The sequence below is a fragment of the Apteryx rowi genome, unplaced genomic scaffold (assembly GCF_003343035.1).
Source record: "Apteryx rowi isolate R43461 unplaced genomic scaffold, aptRow1 scaffold_72, whole genome shotgun sequence".
NCBI lineage: Eukaryota > Metazoa > Chordata > Aves > Apterygiformes > Apterygidae > Apteryx > Apteryx rowi.
Window position 1 is genome coordinate 355100 of NW_020451005.1, and position 22372 is coordinate 377471.

The 22372-nt window shown below is 39.7% G+C and overlaps 2 protein-coding genes across 2 annotated transcripts in view; one reads left to right on the forward strand and one right to left on the reverse strand.

Moving 5' to 3' along the window:
* The window catches only part of LOC112976363 (lipopolysaccharide-responsive and beige-like anchor protein), a gene marked incomplete at its 5' end in the record, with an annotated part of 360077 nt that extends 353097 nt beyond the window's left edge, over nucleotides 1-6980 (forward strand). The window contains 2 exons of the mRNA XM_026087491.1: nucleotides 5026-5177; nucleotides 5460-6980. Of these exons, the coding sequence (XP_025943276.1) occupies nucleotides 5026-5177; nucleotides 5460-5550 (243 nt within the window). The remainder of the gene's footprint in view (nucleotides 1-5025; nucleotides 5178-5459) is intronic.
* A 10229-nt stretch (nucleotides 6981-17209) lies between these two features.
* The window catches only part of DCLK2 (doublecortin like kinase 2), an 87979-nt gene continuing 82816 nt past the window's right edge, over nucleotides 17210-22372 (reverse strand). Inside the window, exons 17-18 of the mRNA XM_026087537.1 lie at nucleotides 22114-22230; nucleotides 17210-17431 (exon numbers count right to left, since the gene is read on the reverse strand). Of these exons, the coding sequence (XP_025943322.1) occupies nucleotides 17210-17431; nucleotides 22114-22230 (339 nt within the window). The remainder of the gene's footprint in view (nucleotides 17432-22113; nucleotides 22231-22372) is intronic.

Sequence of the window (22372 nt, forward strand, 5' to 3'; positions counted from 1 at the left end):
TGAAGGATGTGTATTTTGATGAAAAGCTGCCCAAATTTAGCTGATTCACAAATCTTTGAAAAGTCTTAGGTTAGCTGTATTCAGTAGATAATGCTTAGCGTTTCTTAGTTGTGTTCTGTGCTGAACCTCTGTAGCCCTGGCACGCAGGAGTTGCAAGGTTTTCGCCACAACCGAGCACCCTCAACAGTGAGGTGCATAAAAGTGTCATAACGAGCAATGCGATGGCATGATCCTGGAGGAGGACAGGCACGAGCCTGACGGGAAAGCAGAGGAGAAAGGAGGCTAGAACCAAGGACAGAAAGAAAAAGGTGTTTTGTCTCAAGAGCAGTGGAAACAGAAAAGTAGAGAGGGAGATGTTGAAACTTGTCGAAGACTGAGAGAAGACAAGACAAGGCAGAAAACAGCGAAGGAAAACAAGAACTGGAGTTAGGAGGGATGGAGTGGCGGATGAGGTAGGATCAGGAGTAGCAGGGCTGAGTTGAAGTACTAGATAATACTGCTTAATGGTAGCAGAGTTTCTAACTTTCCTTTAGATAACAGGAGTGATCAGGAGTAGTCAGCATGGCTTCACCAAGGGGAAATCATGCCTAACCAATCTGATAGCCTTCTCTGATGGAATGACTGGCTGGGTAGATGAGGGRAGAGCAGTGGATGTTGTCTACTTTGACTTCAGCAAGGCTTTCGACACTGTCTCCCATAACATCCTCATAGACAAGCTCAGGAAGTGTGGGCTGGATGAGTGGACAGTGAGGTGGATTGAGAACTGGCAGAATGGCAGAGCTCAGAGGGTTGTGATCAGTGGCGCAGAGTCTAGTTGGAGGCCTGTAGCTAGCGGTGTCCCCCAGGGGTCAGTACTGGCTCCAGTCTTGTTCAACTTCTTCATCAATGACCTGGATGAAGGCACAGAGTGCACCCTCAGCAAGTTTGCTGATGATACAAAACTGGGAGGAGTGGCCAATACACCAGAGGGCTGTGCTGCCATTCAGAGAGACCTGGACAGGCTGGAGAGGTGGGCGGAGAGGAACCTCCTGAAGTTGAAGAAAGGCAAGTGCAGGGTCCTGCACCTGGGGAGGAATAACCCCAGGCACCAGTACAGGTTGGGGGTTGACCTGCTGGAAAGCAGCTCTGCAGAGAAGGACCTGGGAGTGCTGGTGGACACCAAGTKAAGCATGAGGCAGCAATGTGCCCTTGTGGCCAAGAAGGCCAATGGTATCCTGGGGTGCATCAGGAAGAGTGTTGCCAGCAGGTCGAGGGAGGTGATTCTCCCCCTCTACTCAGCCCTGGTGAGGCCCCATCTGGAGTACTGCGTCCAGTTCTGGGCTCCCCAGTACAAGAGGGATGTGGCRCTACTGGAGCAAGTCCAGCGAAGGGCTACAAAGATGATTAGGGGACTGGAGCATCTCTCTTATGAGGAAAGGCTGAGAGAGCTTGGCCTGTTTAGCTTGGAGAAGAGAAGGCTGAGAGGATATCTTATCAACGTGTACAAGTATCTGAAGGGAGGGTGTCGAGAGGATGGGACCAGACTCTTTTCAGTGGTGCCCAGCGACAGGACGCGAGGCAACGGGCACAAACTGAAACACAGACAATTCCATCTGAACATGAGGAAATACTTTTTCACTGTGAGGGTGACAGAGCACTGGAAGAGGTTGCCCAGAGAGGTGGTGGAGTCTCCTTCTCTGGAGATATTCAAAACGCGCCTGGATGCAATCCTGTGCAATGTGCTCTAGGTGACCCTGCTTGAGCAGGGGGGTTGGACTAGATGATCTCCAGAGGTCCCTTCCAACCTCAGCCATTCTGTGATTCTGTGATTCTGTGAACAGCAAATCATCTGTAAACAACTAGCAAAGTATTTCTAACCTTCTTATGTGCTCAATTGAAGAGGATGACAGCCTATGGCTGTGCAGAGTATTGCATGCAAAAATGAAAGTAAGGCGAAGTAGAGGGCAGAGAAGGGAAAAACAGAAGTTAAGCTGGGGAGCAAGAGTCAGGGAAAGAACTGAAAAGAGGCATCTGTAACCAGAAGGAGAGAGTATAGGAATGAGTTTGGGCTTAGAGGAACTAGTAATAAAGGTCTGTACGGTAGTTTTAAAGGTCTCAGTCCTGCTGATGGCTCATGCTGATATCATTCCACATGGTGGAATTTGTTTAACTTTCTCGATTTAGAAAAGCCAGAAACTTAGAATGACCCATTAAAATAAACAACAAGAGTAAAAAGAACAAAATGAGCATTTGTCTCATATTATAATGTTAAAGTTGCCAAGGTAAGACTCACAGGCATGAAACATCAAATTAAGATGCATGATCAGGATGTATGTGCTAATGACACAGAAACATACGCTGTATAGTGAGGTCTAATAAGAAGACTAAAGCCTCCTCCCCTCTCCCCCCCCCCCCCGGGAAATGCATGTCTGATATATATATATGACCTATTTTAGTATAAATATGAATTTAAATGACTCATTTCCCACAGACAGAGAAGCTGGTTTCATAGATCATCTCAGCTATCAGCTTTCATATTGTACTATCCTGTGTATTTATGTCTTAAATACTTCGAAAGGTTCAGAACTTTAAGTCTCTTCAAATGGCCCTAAGTATGACTATGTGTTGGTTATATTCACTACTGTTATCTAGAAAATGGACTCTTTTTCAAAACAATATTCTAAGGGATTTTATGTGCCTTCAGTTTTCCCAAATAGTTGAAGGATGAGGCTATGAAATCAGGGCCTCATGTCCTCTGCTGCCTAAGCTACTTCTATGCACAGCAGTAGGCAGGGTCTTCCTTTCAAAACAAGTTTTGTACTTTTTAGAGTTACTATAACAGTATTTGCCAAGGCCATTACTGAAAAGATTTGTAACTCCTCAGTATTGGCGGGAGAAAAATCAGTATTGGGGTCCTCCAGGGAGTGGTACTGGGAATTAATTTTATTTAACATTTTCATTGGTTACCTAGGAAAAAGAGCATGCAATGAAATCTCTGGTTTGTAGGTGTTTTGGTGTAGTTAAATTCTGAACTGATGTGGAGGAACCCCAGAAAGATCTGATGAATCTAAGTGACTGGATAAAAAATGTCAGGTGAGATTCAGAACTCAGCTTATAGTTATAGAGCTTCTAAAACCTTATGTTTATATAAAAATAGATAAATAGAAAACATGTTATTTATTAGATAAATGTAAGATAATTTGAAGAGGGAAAAATCATCTAGACTGTATCTACATGGTGCTGAACTTGGAATTGGTAGTTATACAACGTAGGAGACACATCTTGGAGTCACCGTTAGTTTGTGGAAATCACTGTCTCAGTGCACAGCGGCAGCTAAAAACAAACAAACATAATGTTGAGCATCATCAGGAAGGTCACTGAGAGCACAACGGCACCACTTTGCCCCTGTACCACACTCTAGTGTGTGTATGTCCTGAGTGGTGTGTGCAGTCCTGGCTTCCACATTTCAAGAAAGACAGAGTGGAGTTAGAAAAGCTAAAGTTCAGAGTAATTAAAATAATTAAAAGGATGGAGCAGCTGCATTGTGAGGAGCAACCAAATAGTCAGAGACTCTTCAATGTGGAGAGGGGAAGTCTGAGGGGACGATGAAGGTTTACACACTGACGAAGGCAGTGGGCAAGGTGAATACAGAACTGTTACTCATGAAACCCTACAACATGAGACCTATGGGGGACTCACTGGAACTAGTACAACATTACTTCAAAACAGATGAAACTTTTTTGCAGGATGAACTTACAGCTTTTTTTGCCACAGGAGGTATCAGCAGGTTCAAAAAGAGATTAAATGAATTCATGGGCTCAGGTCCATAAATAGATACTAAAGAGAATGGACAGAAATGTACTCTAATATCCTCGACCCAGTGACTGCAGGTGCTGGGGAGCACCAGGGGAAGGGACTGTAAGAGTGGCAAGGCTCACCACATCTGCTGCTGGTGCTGTTGGTGACAGGAACATGGTCTGACCCCATAGGACACTGGTTATTTTAATAAAATTTCAAGATCACGTCTCTCCTTCAGGTTATTCAAACCGATAAGATCCCTCTTTAAGAAATACTTCTCTTCTTAACCATCTTTTTAATGTCTGATAGTATCGTGTGGCATAGTCATCAGCCAAGCAGGGAAGACTGCTGTCCTTCCAGCTATTCAGCATATGTCATGATTTTTCCAAGAGCATATAAGAGATATCAAAATAGATTGAAGACTTCTGTTTTAAGAAGTCTTCACTGTGAAAACGTTTAATTTCTGATCTTTCTCCAAGATCTGTATCCCAAACAAAAGATCAGTTTTGACCTCTGAAGCAGGTGGTTTGGGGAAAGGCTTTAGTATACCAGTAGGAAATCAGTCCCAGATCCACTTCCGCAACAGATATATATATATAAAGTTCATATATAACTAGATGGGGAAACTAAGATTACAAATGTAGTTCTGYTATCCGTCCCCATGACCCAAGCAACACCAGGGTATAAATCATGGAACTTGTCACAGGGAGTTTTAGGATAGATGATGAGAGGAAAGACAGTCCCTATTAAAAGGGGTGGACCACGATCTAATTAAACTAGAGCAGGAATCTAATAATGCTGGTCTAAATTCACCCTGGTAATTTTTATAACATTTCAATTCCCTCCATCATTCAACCTCATGCCAGAGAGAAACAGGAGGACAGCTTAGCTGCACTGGTATTAAAAATGTTTAGGAGAATGTGATGTGCTGTATTTTAATGCTAGTGCTGCTGGCTCTTGTAAATCTAGCTAATCAGAAGAGTGAATTTCTTTAGTTGACCTCATATTAGATCTTTGGAATAGATCATAGGTGAGGTAAAACTTAACTAGTGCCATCTAATTGAGCATAACAACATTAATTCTATTGCTATATAGACCAACATAACATTTTTTTTCAAAAGCTTGTATTAATATCAAGTCTCCTTAGACATGCGACTGTCAATATGAAACATTTTATGGCAGCAAAAGAGGGCGAACCAAAGGAACTCATGTTTATCTGATATAAATGTCCATGTGATTTCGCCTTAGGCGATCCAGCTGAGTCAAGACGGACAGTATCTGCTTACAGGAGGGGACAATGGAGTCGTCATGGTCTGGCAGCTGTGGGACCTCAAGCAGCTTTTTGCTTACCCAGGGTGTGATGCTGGAATCCGATCCATGGCCCTGTCGTATGACCAAAGGTTAGAGCAAAGTCTTCACAAGAATTTCATAGACTGTATTATTACAATTAAATTTTTTTTTGTTTTACTTCTGATTTTGATTTTTCATGGATCATAAGAGTCCAGTGATTATATTAAGAATTCTGTGCTTAAATAATTTTCTTTCTAACATTATATTTAGACAGGAAGTTGGTCGTTGCCTCAGATTCTCGTGGCTACATTGATACAACTCTTTGGTGTGATAATTTGTACATCTGAACATGCGGTGGGTCACTAACTAATCTGGTGTTGTACTTTTCTTAGGTGTATAATGACTGGCATGGCATCTGGGAGCATAGTGGTTTTCTACAATGATTTCAATCGCTGGCATCATGAATATCAAACCAGATATTGATCTTGAGACAGACCAAGATTAGCACTGATGTGGGCAGCTGCTGTCAGAATGCAACTGAAGATAGCAAGCCTCCCTTGGTATCTTGCCACAGCGTTGTTCCTTATACATAGCTATATTACATCTGAATGTAACTTAAATTTGCTGGGAGAAGCAACCTATTTTTTAAAGTTAATCGCTATTTTTGTAGACCTTGCTTGACTTTTTGGGGGGAAGGGCGAAGAAGCAGAAAAATGGCTGCTGGGTTCTGTAGTTAAAAATCTATATTTTTAGTCATAATGAGAAGTCTATTTTGATCCACATATGAAAAGAAACCTAAAATAAAGATGGTTAAAACTCACATTCTAGCTATATTATGAAGAAACAGATTTTCCATCTGAAGCTTTATGTATGACCTTGAGGAATATATGATTTTAACATTATGGAAATGAATTATGATGTTTGGGGGATTTTAATCTGTACTATCTGTATTACACTTTGTCTCGTACTTTTCCAAATGATTGTACTACTTCAGCACTGAAGTTTCTGGGAATCAATAGTAATATTTAAATTATGGTTAATGTAATTTTAAACATTACAAAGAGTTGTTTCCATCAATGTTACTATTCAAGCATGTTTCTAGACCTAGACAATTAGTTCTTTTTTAGTTGAATGTTTTGTGCAGTTAAGAGAGAGGAATCAGCAATGGAGTTTGTGTTACATCAAGTGTGAATCCTTCTAGTTTTTACCTGATATCTCCTTCAGAGCACACCAAAATGTGGATTGTTCCTCAAAATCAGAAAGGCTGTTTGAAGAGTTTGAAGTTGAATCAGCAACCCATACAGGCACATATTTTTTAATAGATGCAAGTACCAAAGCACACTTCTGCTGTTTGACTGTGAAAGCACTAAAGAGGCAGCTGTTGCAGGCGCACAGCCCCTACACCACAGCAGAAGCACCAGACTTGCAGGCTACTTTTCCATTTTTTCCCCAGACTCACCCCCACAATACTGTAGCACATACATACATCTTTTCTGTGTATGGCAACAAAATCTTTTATATTTTGCTATCACCAAATCCTGTCAGATCCTGTCCAATCATGTTAAATTATCCTTCTCTTAACAAATGAAAAATAATTTATACTAAGGAACAATAAGTTATTTTGGTGTTGCACAAATCTACTTTTCTACCAGATTGCTGTGCAGAATTCTGTGAAAATATTTGTGAAAAGAACTGTTATTGTTTTGTAAGTCTGTATTGCATAAAAATCTTCTTTGTATGTTGTGATCTCTCTGAGTTGAAATTTACATTCCATATCTGTATCGATACATACATTTCTCGAGCTGCCTCCTAGAGCAGTTCCCGGTTTTCTAAGCATTTAACTACTATCTCTTTAAGTAAAGATTTGGAGTGAGAAAATTCAGTTTAAGTGAAGAAATTAAATAAAATGGCATTTGTAATTGAGAGCTTCAGTGGAGTGTACTGGGTTCTTGTGCTTCAATGCATGTTCAGCATGGAGAAAATAGCTGTTCTCTCTGATGCATTTAAAAGTATTGGTGTTTATGCAATGGTGGCCAAGTTTTCTGTGCTCTGTACACCATCTCTGTGCTGATGTGGTTATGGTGGCATTAGTAGTTACATTTGTACGTCCAAATTTTGTAGCAGAAGGATGATGCAGTTAAGTGAGGGCTATAGTTATGTCTGTGATAAAGTGCCCAGAATATTGAGCAATAACGTTTGTTATGCGAAACTGGTATGTCATACATCCGTAAGTTCAACCACATCCATATGCTTTTATCAGAAGATTTTTGGGGGAAAATTGGTATGCTCTTGAAGTGCAGTTTGCATTTTTTCTCAAGCCAGATGTGGGTTTGGTATTGCTATGTGGGGGGAGAAAAAAAGAAAAGAAAAAAGGAAATGCTGCTGAGACCAGGTGTATTTTGCCAAATGGAAATCCTGAAAGTTTTCTCTTTATGATCTGCTACAGACTTGGGAAACACTTTATTATTGATGGAACTAATAATCTGTGATTTTAGAGTCAAAGTATGCCCTGGGGACTTGCTTTTGTAGTTAGGGTAGGGAGCATGCTAATGGGTTTGCCTGTTTCAGAAAGGGCCCTGTTGATCTACTGGGTGCTGCCCAAACTCGGAGCAGGACTGCCTCCGTGTGTTCCGGTGCTGGTCCAAGCTGCGCCTGGCTGGGGCTGGCTGCTGGCGAGCAGCCCCGTGGTGAGAGGGGCTCTGACGGAGCTGAGGATTTCCTCTCTTGCAGCTGGGGGTTTTGCACGTTAGGAGCACAGCAGCCCTCCTGTGGAAAATGAAATTTTCGCCTGCTGCCACGAGCCCATCTGTGAAGACACCCCGACACTGGACTGCCTGGCTGGTGGGGGATGAGTAGCACGCTCCCCCCTCCGGTGGTTACCGGAGCGCCCTTGGGCACGGAGACGGCGGCCCGTTTCCACTTGGCATCTCAACTGTGGTTGAACTGGCGGTCTGCTTCCTGCTGCTTGTGATAAAGTGGCAAAAAAGGGTTAGTTTTCCAACTGTGCTGGCACCTGCTAGTCTGGGCAGTGCAGCCCTGAGGCGGGTGTCCCCAGGTGGGATTAGTCGCGAGTGCCAGCTGTTAAGGCCTAACCTGCACTGGGAGCAGAATGGCTTGAGTAGCGGCAGCTGTGGCAGCTGCAGCCTGGGCACCAGCTGCTTTCTTTTCCAGGACCCCATTTCCTCACAGCTCAGAGGGAGAGTTTATGAATGGTATTTTTTCATGTGACTGCTTGGGCTTGCTTCTGCCTTAGTAAGTTCAAACTGACGTTTTGTTAGCTGGGGTTTGTGGCAGGTGCTCTGGAAAGCAACATTTGCGTGTGCTGCTGCTGCTGAGAGCAAGGGCGGCCAGCGGTGGCGTTCAAAGTCAGGGTTGTGGTGCAATGCTTAGCATGGTTGGCTTGAAAGCCGTTCCACGTTTGTGCAAACTGCGGCTGTAAACACTGTTGGATCTGGAGAAGCATCTGGTGTAAATACTGTTGGGTCTGGAGAGGTGTTACAGTGTGTGCAAAGTGCTGTTTTCTCCAGAGGAAGTTCATGGTGGGAAGTTGCACCGCAGCAAGCAGAGGCGAATGAATGCAGTGTGGTTCTCCCTGCGCACTCAGCCCGGCTGCGCAGTGGGCGATCAAAAAGCTTCTCCCTGGGGCAGCGTGCGGGCAGCTGGCCAGATGCAAAGTGTACGTATCACACTGTTTCTGGTCGGGGCTTGCTGCTGGTGCTCCCCTGATGTGCTTGCATCGCCTTTCGGGAGTGCTTTGTGTCTGCTGAAGTTTCTAGCTTCACTTGCGTAGTGCTTGGCAGAGTAAATGTCCTAAGGGCTCATATGTCACAAGGGTAACATCAACGGTTAACTCCATATGCTCTGCTGAAGGAGGCTGTTGTTTGCTGTGCGTGTTATGTACCATGAAAGGGACTTCTAGCAACTACTGTCCAAAGGTGGCATGATTTTGGGGGTACTCACTGTGATTCTAAAAATGGGCTGGTTGAATTTCTGTTTAGAAACACTGTGGGGATTATGCTCTGCTGCAGTGTTTGTGGTGTGTGGGATCAGGCTGAGGACTGGGAAGGAATGGTGGACTTTCTTCAGCTGCTCCACATACCTGAACAACAAAAAACACCCCAGTTTTTTTCATTACAGAGCTGGTATCTTGGAACAGTAACCAACTTTCATTTCTCTTAGTAGCGACAAGAAATTGAGTTATTCAAAATGGGGACTTTTGTGTGAAATGAATTTTAATATACCTTTAGTTAAGACGTAATTGTTGTTAGATAGATTGAATGCGAGTGACCCAGCAATGGTGCCTAGATTGTAGCTTTTCCATTTAGAGTGCTAAGTTTTACCATCATAAAGGTTTGAGTTGAGTGTGCGTCTAATATGGTATGTCTGTTTTGCTTTCTCTTTGTTTATCTTTCACTTTAAAGTAGGTCAAAAGGAATAAAAGATAACTAAGAAATTGGCTGCATGCTAGCTAAATAAAACCAGAGTCAGGCCATTCTGTGGGTGCTGATTGAAACCAGTGCGACCTTTCCAACATGGGGTTAAGACACTGGTGTAAATCCGGAGATGAGTCACCCCCTCAGATTTCCTGCATGACACAAAGTTATCCAAAATCCAAAATAGTTTATATTTTTGTAGAACCAACCTAAGGTCTTTGGTAAGCTGATACATTTAATGATGCACATCAGTGTTTATGCATCATAATTTAAGGCTGCTCTGTAAAAGCTCTGAATGAAAAACTGTAGGAAATTGTTTCTGATTTTGTTTAGGTTTACTGAAATCTAACTGCATGTAACCTACGGCCCTGCAATTTTAAGGCAGACAGTCTTATGGCAGGGGGAGGATTAGAAAACATGCAACAAAATGTGAAAGAACAAATTTTAACCTGTATTTGTAAACAGTTTATTTTTAGTGGAGTTTTGTTATTATAAAGACATGAGAATGTAAACATTTTATGACCATTTATAAAAACACTCTATGACTTTTTATGCAAAGACCTTTCATGACTTTTTATAAAATGAAATTATGGGAAATTCAACTGTATTCTATGCTGTTCCATGCAGTATTATATGCTGTTCCATTGTATTTTGTGATTCTTGTTAAATGATGTGAGACACAGTATCAGAAATGCAAAGAGAGCTGTGTATTTAGTAAAATATGAAATTATATGCAAATCCATACCTCGAACTGCATCAATAGTCAAATAATAAAGGCTTTTAGCTGTGTCTTGGAAATAATACTGTATTGCATGGGAGCAGGAAAACAAGGAGGCTTTTGGTATGTGGTGCTTGCCATTTACTAAATGGATGAAGTTCGAGATATGACCATTTACTATTTTCTTCCACTTCTAAATTCTTCTTCCTGCTGTTGCTTTGTTCACTGTTTTGTAAGCTCTGAACTGCAAAATACCGACGTACAGCCCAGTCTTACCTGTGCGTTTATACTGTGCTGTATACAGGAATACTCTGTGGAGTCAGGCCAGGCAGTTCGGCCTTACTGCAGGATGGAGACTTGTGAGGACAAGTGCATTCAAAGTTGGAAAGTTGGGTTTTGGTTTTTTGTTTTTTTAAGTCTTCACATCACAAATAGGCTAAAACATAACTTTGAGGCTTGTGATGCTGAAGAGATTTTTGGGCCTGTATGAGAGAAGGCCACATTCAGGAGAATGCCAACATCTCCTGGAGAGCATTCGAAGCCAAGGAGGGATGATGGTCCTAATGTGACAGTTTAGCAATAATATAAATAAGTATACGTATAGCTGTGTTTGCAGATTGCTCTGGTTTTTTGCCTTTTATCTAGTGTACCCTGTGCGCTGTTGATCCTTCTTCACACAAGCCCTGGTAGCTGCAAAAGCAAAATCTGAACTTTCCAAAGAGCATGTAGAGCAATAGAACTAGTCTCTTTTAAGTAAATTGTTTGTTTACTAAATTGTGAACTTTAGTATTTTAAATTAATTGGGAAATATTCTGAGGAGAAGGGAATAGTTGCAGGTACTTCCCGATGAAGTTCTGCTTCTCTGAAAGCTGCGTTTTGCATCAGTCTCGCTCTGTGGCCTCTGTTTCCAAATGGGAGACAGGCACTCCAAGGTTGAAAGGCTGTTTTGAAAAAAATCAAGAACAGAAGCAGCAGTTTGGAAAAACGCTTTCCTTCTCAGTGGATGTTTGCATGGCAGCTTGGTTCTTCAGTCATTGCCCAGGTAATTTTTACAATGCTGATTTAGTTCTTTTTTAAAACAAAACAAAACAAAACACACAGTAAGTCCCACAAAGGGTGCCCCTCCCCCTGCTAAAAAAAGCCCCCAAATTGTAGAAACAAGTTTGGTTTGGTTTGTAAGTCCCGACTGAGTTAGTGCCTGCAGAGCTTCATAGAGGGCACTGTTACCTTCTCTGCTGTCTGCACTAGGTTTCACTCTTTGTTAGTTCAGCTCCTGATGACAAGGGTTCCTTCTAGCTGAATTGTTCTGCTTTAAAACAAAACAAAAAGCCCAACAGAGCCCTATTTGTATGCATGTTAACCAGCGTTTGAAAATCACTCCCATAATGAATAGAAGTAATCTGTCAATTTACTGATGAGTTAATACTGGAATTAGATCTTGAAAGTGATTTCAGTAGCAATGTGTAATTATTCTTGTTAGATTATTAGTTTTATGCATTTCTGTTGCTGTGCAATTGCCATTTGAATGTAGCTTGAAAGAAAGCATGAGTAAACAAGAAATATAATTTCCCCTTTTCAAACCATTAAAAATGATGATGATCAGTAAATATGTATGTTTACATAAAAGTAAATTATTTACTTCAGTAAATTTACATAGTTATAATGTATCCTCTGGGTTACTAAAGTACCAAACTTGGTGTCAGTGCACTAATAATTAGACCAGTGACTACTGGGAGGAAAGGTATGAAAATCAATATTAAATGAGGTTTCTTAAATCAAAATCTCCTGCTTACCTGATAAACTGACTGGTTCGTCCTAACTGAAACCATCAAAACTATTTCTGTGAACAGGAAGTTTTCAGCACATGGGACCTTTGAACCCCTTTTTGCTGAGTGTACAGACATCAGAATATCAAGTTGATGCTTTCTAGCTGGCATAGTTTTTTGATTTCAAATAGGTTAGGAAAATAGGTCTTCTCATGGAGACCAAGGTTGTGATCTCTGCTTGAGATCAAAAAGTACAACTGGTTCTCATCTTCTTGAGATATGCCTGAGTGCTGGAGTTTCTTCTTTGTCACCTGTGCCATCCAAGCGGTGGTAGGATGTGTCTTGTACCAGTTGAAAGATGCCTGATCACTTTTCCTGCATTTCTTGCTAGATTGTCTCTTTCATATACAGTCGGTATGATCTTTAAACGTAAAGCAAGAAAAATGGCTGCGGACATTACTTTTGGAAGGTACTGTTGTTACTGTAGTCCTCTCACTGCATACCTGAATCCCAAAACCTCTGTTTTTTGACAAATTAATAATGTCCTAGTATACCTGCTTTCTTGAATTAAGGAGGTGATCTTCCCCAGCTCAAACCCCGCCTCATGCTTCTCGTTTCCAAGTTAAGCTCTGGAGTAGCACCCAGAGTTACAGCTCTCAGACTGTGTCATCTTTCTCCGTGTGCTCTCACTCCTCAGTACAGCAGAACTACGCACAAACCTGCCTTTTAGTTCGTCATCCGTTCTTTATGTTTGCTTTGCACCTTGTGTCTCTTCCTCTTTTGCTACCTGATGGTATATTATTTTAGAATATTGGATCATAAGTACTTTTTATTTCTGTGCAAAGTCTCTTTGATACTATTGCAAGGCAGGCATACTGGAAAAGGTAGACTTTATTTTTCTTTGCAAGGGAGCCTAAAGTAGGGGTTTCCACTTGAAAGGTAGAATCTTTTCTTCCATTATCATTATTTCCCTGTTCTAAATACATGAATTTATTTAAGATCTACTTATCTACTGCAGGAATCTCAGCAAGTTTAGATGGTATCTATAACAATGTTTCTTCAGCTTTCCTGTTCTGGAAATACTGCCTTTTCTGGTATTATAAAGGCACTATACCTGTTTTATATGTTTTCTTGTTTTCTACAGTCCTGGCGTTGTTAGTTTTTTTTCTATTTTTGCAGTAAATGTTAGTCTCTTCACTCTGCAACCACAGCTTCTCTTTGATACTATTATTGCTGGGGTAAGTGTTTCTCTTGTATGCTCAACTGTTAACTGTAAGAATAATTGGAGAACTTTTATAACCAATACAGAGATAATTCTGAGATCCTTACAAGGAAAATGTAGTCACGAGGTGATAGAAAACTCTGGCTGTAAAATGAAATTCTTAGAATCTGAATGGTAACAGAAGTGCTCTGCAAGGGGTAAGGTTTGCTTCTGTAGCYGTGGAAAAGATCCAGTCGAGCAAGATACTGGGTGCCTGGGATGCTGTAGTGCGCTAGAAAAGCCTATAGAAAAGCAGGAAGGGAAGAAAGGGAAAATCGTGAGTGAGAAGTAGATGAAAAATACTTTTCCTCCCTCTCTCATAATTATGCAATAAGAAAAAATACCTTAGAATCTGTTAATTTTAGTCCTAAATTTCTAGAGTCCTAAAGTCCTAAAGCTTTGTCCTAGCTTCTGTTCCTCAAATATTCAGTGAGAATGGGGAGGGAAGTATGTCTGCATCTAAAAACAAAAGAGCTCTGCTGAATGAAGTAGTCCAAAGTCGGATTTACTGACCTGCTAAAATATTCTTACTGACCAGCTGTAAGCGTGAGCCAATGCTGAATGATAGTAACATCATTAAATATCTCCTATATTAATGTAGATTGACAGTTGTTATAATTAATTCTGTAAGCCCAAGAATGGGGAAAAAATTCTTGTTGGGAATCTCAGTGAACTTAGCATTATGCTGATTTACAGCAGGGGAAGATTCAGCTCTGACTGCTAAGCAGAGATTTCATATCTAGAAATGCATGAACTGGACCTATTTGAATATATTAACAACTAGTCAAGTTCAAAGGAGCTAAAAAAGGCAGGGGGCTTCCTTTTCAAAAAAAAAAAAATTTTTTAAACTAGGCATGGTAGCAGTTGTGCTGTCACTGTTGAGTGTTTGAAAAACTAGCATTTCATAAATACTTATCAAAATAGTAAATGTTTTTGAGTTATTTTTACATAATGTAAAAGGTGACAGTCCTTTCCAGACAAAAGTATAACTGGAGTTTAGTTTCTATAGTTGTTTGTCTTTCCCTTTATATCAGATATCTTTGTTTTGCAACTTTTATACTTTCACCTTCTTCTACCAAATGATGATGGCTCTACAAAGAGAGAAGGATTACAGGAAAGTGCAACAGATCAACAAACCAAACAATCCGTATGAGCCTTCATTAAGTAAGTAAGTAAGTGTTTTATTTTCAACCAACACATCTTTTTTTTTGTTAAACTGTAATAATTTCTGAGCAGCACAAAGGTAAGGTACTTCTTTCTCTATGCAACACCACAGAAAGCACTTTGTTTAATAATAATTGGAGCGAAACTTAAGGCATCTCTCATTTTTTTTTCTGGCTACAAGAGACATGAAGGGCCTAGAATAATAATCTAGTTTTTAAGAATGGAAAGGATTAAATATGGCATCCCAGGCTCAGGTCAGATTAATAGAAACACAAGTTTGTCAGGTGTTCCTCAACAAACATAGCACCTGTGCACCTACAGAATTAATGTCTATAGAATTAAATTAAGGCATAGAGAAGTGATACAACTTTTCTAATGCCACAAACAGAGTTAAAAGCTTGCCTAGATATCCCAGGTTTTTATCTTGTGTATTGTCCCTATGATCATATTGCCAGCTGTTGTCAATATTTTCAAGTAGGCATTTTGGCATTGTCTACCACCCACTTCTGCTCCGTGAGTGAAAATACTTTTCTGTGAGATCAGTCATAAACATACCAACATGATTTTAGAATAAATATGCATCTGCACCCTGTTCTTCCACGAACAAAATAATAGTTTAGAACTACAGGCTGCTGTTTATCAATCAAATTCTCATCCTTTCTTTTATATATTTATATATATTTGTATGTCTCTGTGTGTGTATATATAAATATACATATATACGCACAACCTAATAGGCATTTCTGCTAATCCATGTCAGTTTATCAATGGAAATTGCTTGTAAAATAAATATCTAGGCCTTCCACAGCTGAATATCTAGACTTTTCAAACAAACAGAATCCAAAATAACCCAGTGTTCATTGCTTTGCTGCTGCTTCCTCCTTACTGATCTCCCCATTCAGTTTTCTGCCACAGCCCTCTCTGTCAGGGGCTCCCTTTCCATGCTGTAGGTAGTGGCTCAGCCCATCCCCTCTAAATTATGCACCCTCTCTTTAGCTTGGTCCCAAATTCCCAAATTATGGAATTTACCAACTGCAGACACATTTCTAGCTAGTGCAGGCTCACTAGCTTCTGTTTTGAGTAAGGTTAGAGTGTTACCTTCATATTTTTGCACTGCGCAAAAATATAAATGTACATAATCTCTTATACAAAGGTCATCCCCATATGCTCTAAGCATCTTGAACTCAGTCCAGTGAACCTGTATCAACATTAATTCACAATGAGTAGTTGTAACATGGATCTTTGTTCCTGACCTAGCTACACCTCTTGCTGATATATTTTTTAAGACCTCTAATACCTTTTTATACCTTTACTACTATTTTTTTGGTCAATGTGCCTGTAACTCTTTTGTTTGTATCATGACCTCAGGTTATTAATCAACACTTCTTGCTCTTTAATCCCATCTTCAAAAGTAAAGCACTTACTATGTTCAGTCATGTATTATCTATGTCTCCTATAGAAGTCAATGATGACCTCTAAAAGGTTACAGGGACCTCAGATTGTTCTTTCATGGAATGTTTTTGCTAGCTACTTATCTGTTCAGTCTTTCAAGAGAAAATAATGAGACACTTTCACTGACAAAATAACTGAGTCCTCATAGAAATAAATGACATTCTTTTAATGAAGAAAGTTTATTGCAGGTCTTTCTTTTACAATTCTAGTAGAAAGTATAGCTAAGAAAGACAATGAATGAACTATGACAAATTCATAAGAATGAGTAAAGGAAATGAGTAAGCTGAATACATACAATATTGAACTAAGCAATATGATAAAGATAAAATCCTCACCTATCCTTGACTACAGATTAAGGATAACTGTTCCCCAATCCTTGTCTCCAGTGCCTGCACCAGGTGAATAGGGGATAGCACTGACAGACCTTGGATAGCTGTTGATGGTGGCTAGTTGTGGTAGCTCCTCTGTCAGCTCGCCCTAGAACTAAGGAACTGCTCCATCCATCCTAGGTTAGATAATACGCAGCAGGCTTTCCATTCACAGGTCCAGAGTAGTTTATCTAATAGGTAGTCTGGCTCTGGAGAAAGCTGTGGATGGGACATTTGTGGGAAGGACAGAAAATGGCTAGAACAAAAAAGGCTTCCCTGACTGCAGTCCTCTTTACAAATAAGTTTCCAGTGTTCATGTTTACATCCCAAGTCAATTTATTTAAATTCATATTATCTATGCTACCCTGCAGCCTACAATCCTGATGATAACAAACTTGATACAAAAAGGACTATCTCTCCCTCTATCATCTCCAGTGCTTGTCCCATGATATTTTACAGTTAGTCCACTAAGAAGATTCTTCATGAAAACTTGCCTCTTTGGGTTCAGTAGAAACTTACTTAACTAAAAATAGAGGCATTGGAACAGCAGGTGAATGCAAGCTGTCTTCCCTTGTCTTCCTCTCCCGCTTTTCTGAGAATCTAGGGTCTGTTTGCAGAAGTGAGGCCTGGTAACTGCTCCCCATTCTCAAGTACTTCTATAAAAATATGGTTAGCTACACAGTAAGTCTATTTAGAGCCCAAGGCTCTGTGAAATGCAGGAAATTAAACTAACACAGATAACTTTGGAAAAAAAAAAGTCATCTAAAAACACCAGAATCTTTCCCCTATTGCTGTTCTCAAGACAAGGGCAAAGAGCACTTAAAACACAGGTTCACTCTCCCACTATTACAAGTTCATGACAGCCTGCCTTGGCCTCGCCACAAGAGGGTGCAAGCAAACCGAAAACAAACTAACTGTTGTGAAATAAGAGAAACTGTGGGGAGAGTGCAGGGAGCTTCAGTTGGATTTGGTTGTCAGTCCTACACGCCAGGCTGAGCCCCAGCAAACTCGGGACATGCTGAGGCAGGGAGTGTGGGGGAGCTGACTGGCTCAGCAGCGGCAGGGGAGAGGGCCTTGGACCCAGCCACACAGGGATCATCAGCTGCAGCAGCAATTGCAGAAGTTTGCTCCAGTCCAGCTCTACCAGAGTCCTGACAGTGCTTGCTGCAGAAAATCTGACTCTCTTTATCTAGAGCTGTGTTCTAAAAACAAACAAACAAAAAAGAAGGCAAAACATAAAAAGAACAGTTAAATCAAAGCCCTGGGTACTTCAGGCATAAAACAATCTACAAGACATTGAGTGCATGCATTACAGCCAGAAAAAAGGAGAAATAACATTAGAAATCTTATACAACTAGATTTTTGTGGTGCTGATTTTGGAAAATCTAAGGAAAACTTATCTTCCAGATATACTTTAGCCATGCTGTTATAAATTTAAAATTTTGCCTTGCAAGTCTGATGTGGAAAAGAGATGACACAGTTACAATGATGTGGTCTGAACTGTTCATATTAATTATTACCTCTGTGTTCGTAAACACAGTCGTGATTCCTTTTTATATAAAAATAGTACATGTTTCTGTTTTAAAAAAAACAAAACATGCACAACCCAAGGAGCAGAAGTGTGTCTGCTTTTGAAGAGAACTGATGAAAGCCTAGGGAATTTTTCTATTTTAAATTAGAGTCCTTTTTTGCTTATTGTTGAGAGAGGGCAAATGAACTCTCTTGAAGTTGACAATACAGTGGCAAAAATGCATATTTTTGAATACTATACTAAAAACATAAGTAAGTAAGTGTTTAACAGAACAGAATAGTGGGTTAGAAGGGAAATTGAGAACTTCACTTCATAGTACAGTCCCGAGGTGCTCGCTACCTGAACTTCTCTTCCAGAGCATATGGTGTATCTATCTATCTGCCAAAGCAGACAGCTTTCAATCTTTTGATTGCTCGGAAGGACTTGCTTACTTTTCTAATGTGAAAATTTCTGTGTATTCTTAGTGGAGAGTTTGGCTACTACATCATTCACTAAAGTACAAAGTCTCAGAAACAATTTGCTGATTCAAGTTAAAATCAGCATGTATTTTTGTCAGATGAAGTTTTTAGCACTGAAGTCAGCAAGAAGAAGGCAGAAGTAGGATAGCTACCCTTTTCTCCAAACTGATCATACAGCTTGATAGTAAAGAAAGACTTGCTTTATTTTGGGATACCTAAATTCACTTTCCTCTTTTACCTGACTTGGCAAAGAGAGAGAGTTCAGTATCTCCAATGTCTCAAGTAGAAGACTTCTATAGTATACAGGTATAAGAAGGGTAGGTTGTTCTGGAATCGATCTTGAACTTTCCTGTTGAAGCTGTTCTACCTTGTATAAGATTTAAACTTAAGCAGAAACAGAGCCAGTTACTCCATTCTCCCCTGTTGATGAACATGCCCTTTCCCACGGACAATTCCCTTTGGAATGGAGCAATTGCTACAAAGTTGAACATAGGCAGTGGAAGACACTGATCCCTCTAGATTTCCCTAAAGACCAGTGATTGCAAGTGCTGTCTTGGATCAAGGACAACAGGGCTCCTACACCTGCTTCCTACCTATCAAAATAACACTGCCAAGATGACCTCCCTCTGTTTTTCAGATTTAACTCTGTTGTGCTTTGTTAACTCTGTTTTTGTGTTTTGTATGGAGGTCACCGATTCCACTACGTGGGACTCTAGTGTTAAGTACAGATGTGGCTGTATGCTGGCGGAGGGGAAGTAGCAAGCAACAAGSTAATTCCCTGCCCCTCCGCCCCCCGGGCCTTACTGCCTGGCCTTTTAAGACCACAGCACTGAGGGTTAGAGGCCAAAAAAGCTAAGGTAAGTATTCTGAATTTAGGATATTTTTTATCCAGTTAGTTAGTTAGGACAAAAAATTGTATGCTACATGCATACAAGTACAGGAGAAAATTCAATGGTTTACAGTTGAATTCTCTGTGCTACTAAGGATATACTTTGCAAATAAACTGTATCTAGGCTCTTGAGATTACCTATGGTGTGCAGTATTTTCAGGGTTATTGAAGCAGCTATGTTGTCAGGCTTGTGTTTCCTCTTTCACTTGCTGGAGAAAGAATTGTGAATAAACAGATTCCTGCTATTTCTGTGGCAGGCTAAGTTACTGCACAAGGAAAAGAAAATGCTTTCACAGCTCACACTGAACATGATGTTTCTCCTGTGCTATCTCTCACAGCAGCCTCTGCTGATATTCATTCCTTGCACGCAGCAAGACAACCTATGTAATGCAATTTAGGATTTTTTTCTTTCCTTTCCTTTCCTTTTTTTTTTAAAAAAGAATCAGTTAGGAGGTTTAAACAACTGTTTAACTGTTCCTAAGGAGGAATGTTTTTTATTAATTTAGGATTGATTACCTTTTGACTAGCTCTGTGATACACATATAGGCTGAAGCCACAATTAAAATTTTTATTTTAAATGGAAACAATTATTGTTTCAATGTTCAAGCTCTTTGGTTTCTTTTCACTCATCATGCAATTCTACATTTTGTTAGTTTGGGCTATTATCTATCTCTGTGGCATTCACGAGGAATGTGTACTGGTTGTCAGACTGCTCTCTGAACATACAAAGGTATCTATTGTTTTAGCTTTGCGGAATGAACAGTAGCAGATGTATACTTTTTCTAATTCCTTTCAGAGATTGTAAGATACACACATACACAGAATTATTCTTGTGGAAATAGATTGAAATATGTTTGGGGAAGCAAAAAATAACTAGTATGTTAACATTACCTTAGAAAGTTTCAAATATGCATCACTAATACAGGGAACTTTTGCAAGTGTTTTCTGTTTTCATGTGGCTGTAAAGCTCTTTCCATTTCAGACTGGTTGAGCTATTTCTCCTTTCTCCTTGTGACACACAGAACTCTTTTCTTTGTTTGTGCAGCAGAACAAAGCATTGCAGTTAGTACGTACCATTGCCTTGGACCTACTCAGAGGAAAGCAATGCAGGCATTGGGAAAGGAGGAAAAGGAAGGAAGCAAGGGACAGAAACTAGACTTACTTTAAGCAGAACCAACACCATTGCAACAAATTTAGATTTACAGAACATTTTGAAATTCACACACACAAAAAAAAAAATCAGTAATGACTTTACGGCAACATGCTTTTAGGAGCAGAAGTAGTTTCCTGTGCAAAAACACTGAAGGAGGTATGTGCAGTTTTAGTTATCTATCTGCCACATGATGGTATTATCTATCTGCATTAGCCAGATCACAGCATTTGAATGAATTAATGCTAAAAGTAATTTACATTAAAAATATTCCTCCTTGAGTAAAAATGCGGGTGAAATGATGTAGCAATGCTCTCCAATACATGGGAATTACAATACTGTGCTTGTCTGAATCTGATTTTTTTTAAAGCAATGAGTTCTACTACAAGTGAGGAATTTGTTAACATAAAGATAACTAAATTTCAATGCCCTAGATAAACCAGGGCAAGAATAACAATCTGGGGGCTTAACTCTCATTAATTTACACCGTTTTGAACAAGGAGTTAATTTTTTCTTCAGCAAYAACTGGAAGCTAAATTTAGAACCAAGTAACTATACATTTTCCAACCTTCCATACCTCTTAGAAGGAAGTAAGGCAGGAAAAGGAAAAATTAAAATAAAACTTACTTAGTTTTAATGAGATGTACTTTACTGGCTGAAGGGATGGTAGTAGCTAACAGGAAAAAAACCCACACCAGTAGGAAGCCAGAAGCTATACCATGTCAGAGATTTGAGATAGATAAGCTTAAGTGGCATGCAAGTTGGAGAGGGGCTGAGAGTTAGAATTAAAATTGCTCTTATTACATATACTGTATTTTATACCAGGTTTCAGCTTCAGGCTTATCCATAGCCTCAACAGTATAAAGAATGAAGCTCTGAAGTCCCTCTCAAACTGTCAAGTCAAACTGTCAAATGAAATGTAAACAGCATCAACCTGAAATCAATTTTCTGACTTCTCTCTTTTTTTATTATCTCTCCTTCTACTTTTAAATCTTGTGCCTATTTAATTCACATGCACTGTTCATCTAAATGTATTTGCAAAAGCATATATACATATGCAGAAACATTATTTACATTTACCTACTTTTAGATGACGACAACAATTCTTTGTTAACATTAGCGGGCTGGACTTGGAGAGCACCTAATGCTGTATGAGACGAGCATGGTAGTTCAATCTCTATAGCTGCTGCATATTCTGTGCAGAAGTGACTGATCAATTTAAAGTGCATTGCTAAGTATTGATAATAGTGAACTCAAATTCATTTCTTGTACTGTGGTTAACATATCTGCCTTTTGGAATTATTGTTTATGTAAGTTCAACTATAGTTCATCAGGATTCCTTCACATATTTTGAAGGAAGTTTCCCATCAGGAAACAAAACATAGCAGAGGTTAGACTGGGACAAAACTAACATGGTAAGCAATACTATGAAAAAAAAATTCAGAATATAAGTCTGTTTACCCACAAGCATAGTGTTAGACAACAGATCAAATAATCCAGATCAAATAATGTGGGGGAGAGGGGAAGATCCTACAAGTAGATGGTCATTACCATTCAAATTACAGTTTTTATAATGAAATATTTCAAATGGTTAATAAGCTTCATTTCAACATACAACTACTTAGTGTTTATAGGTAGCTGAAAGGTTGTTTTTATAGCTTAGCTAGCACACCATGATAGACTTGGTTCCTCTTGAGCAATGATGGCACAATGAGCACTATACACAGATAAAGACTAGAATTAGAGACTATTCTAGCTTTGCTTATGCTATTCTTGCACCACACACGCTCATACAGCACTGTTAGAAAAATATGCAAAGTATAATATCAATATATAAAAATGCTGATTTCTCTTACCATGATGACAGAAACTCCAGCAGATGTGTTGTTTTGCTTGGGCAGGGTATTGTTGAAGTGCTGTTTCAGTTTACCTGTTACTTCAGCTTGCATATTATTCTCCTGGGATGCATCATCCTGTTTAAGAATATATATGATATTCAGGTTAGGAGAAAAAGAAACTCCATGCTTGAAAATAACCAAACAAAGGAAAAGTTTTCAATTATCCTGTGGTACTTCCTGCTTTTTAGTGTGAATTAAGTGTTCAGATAAGCAGCCC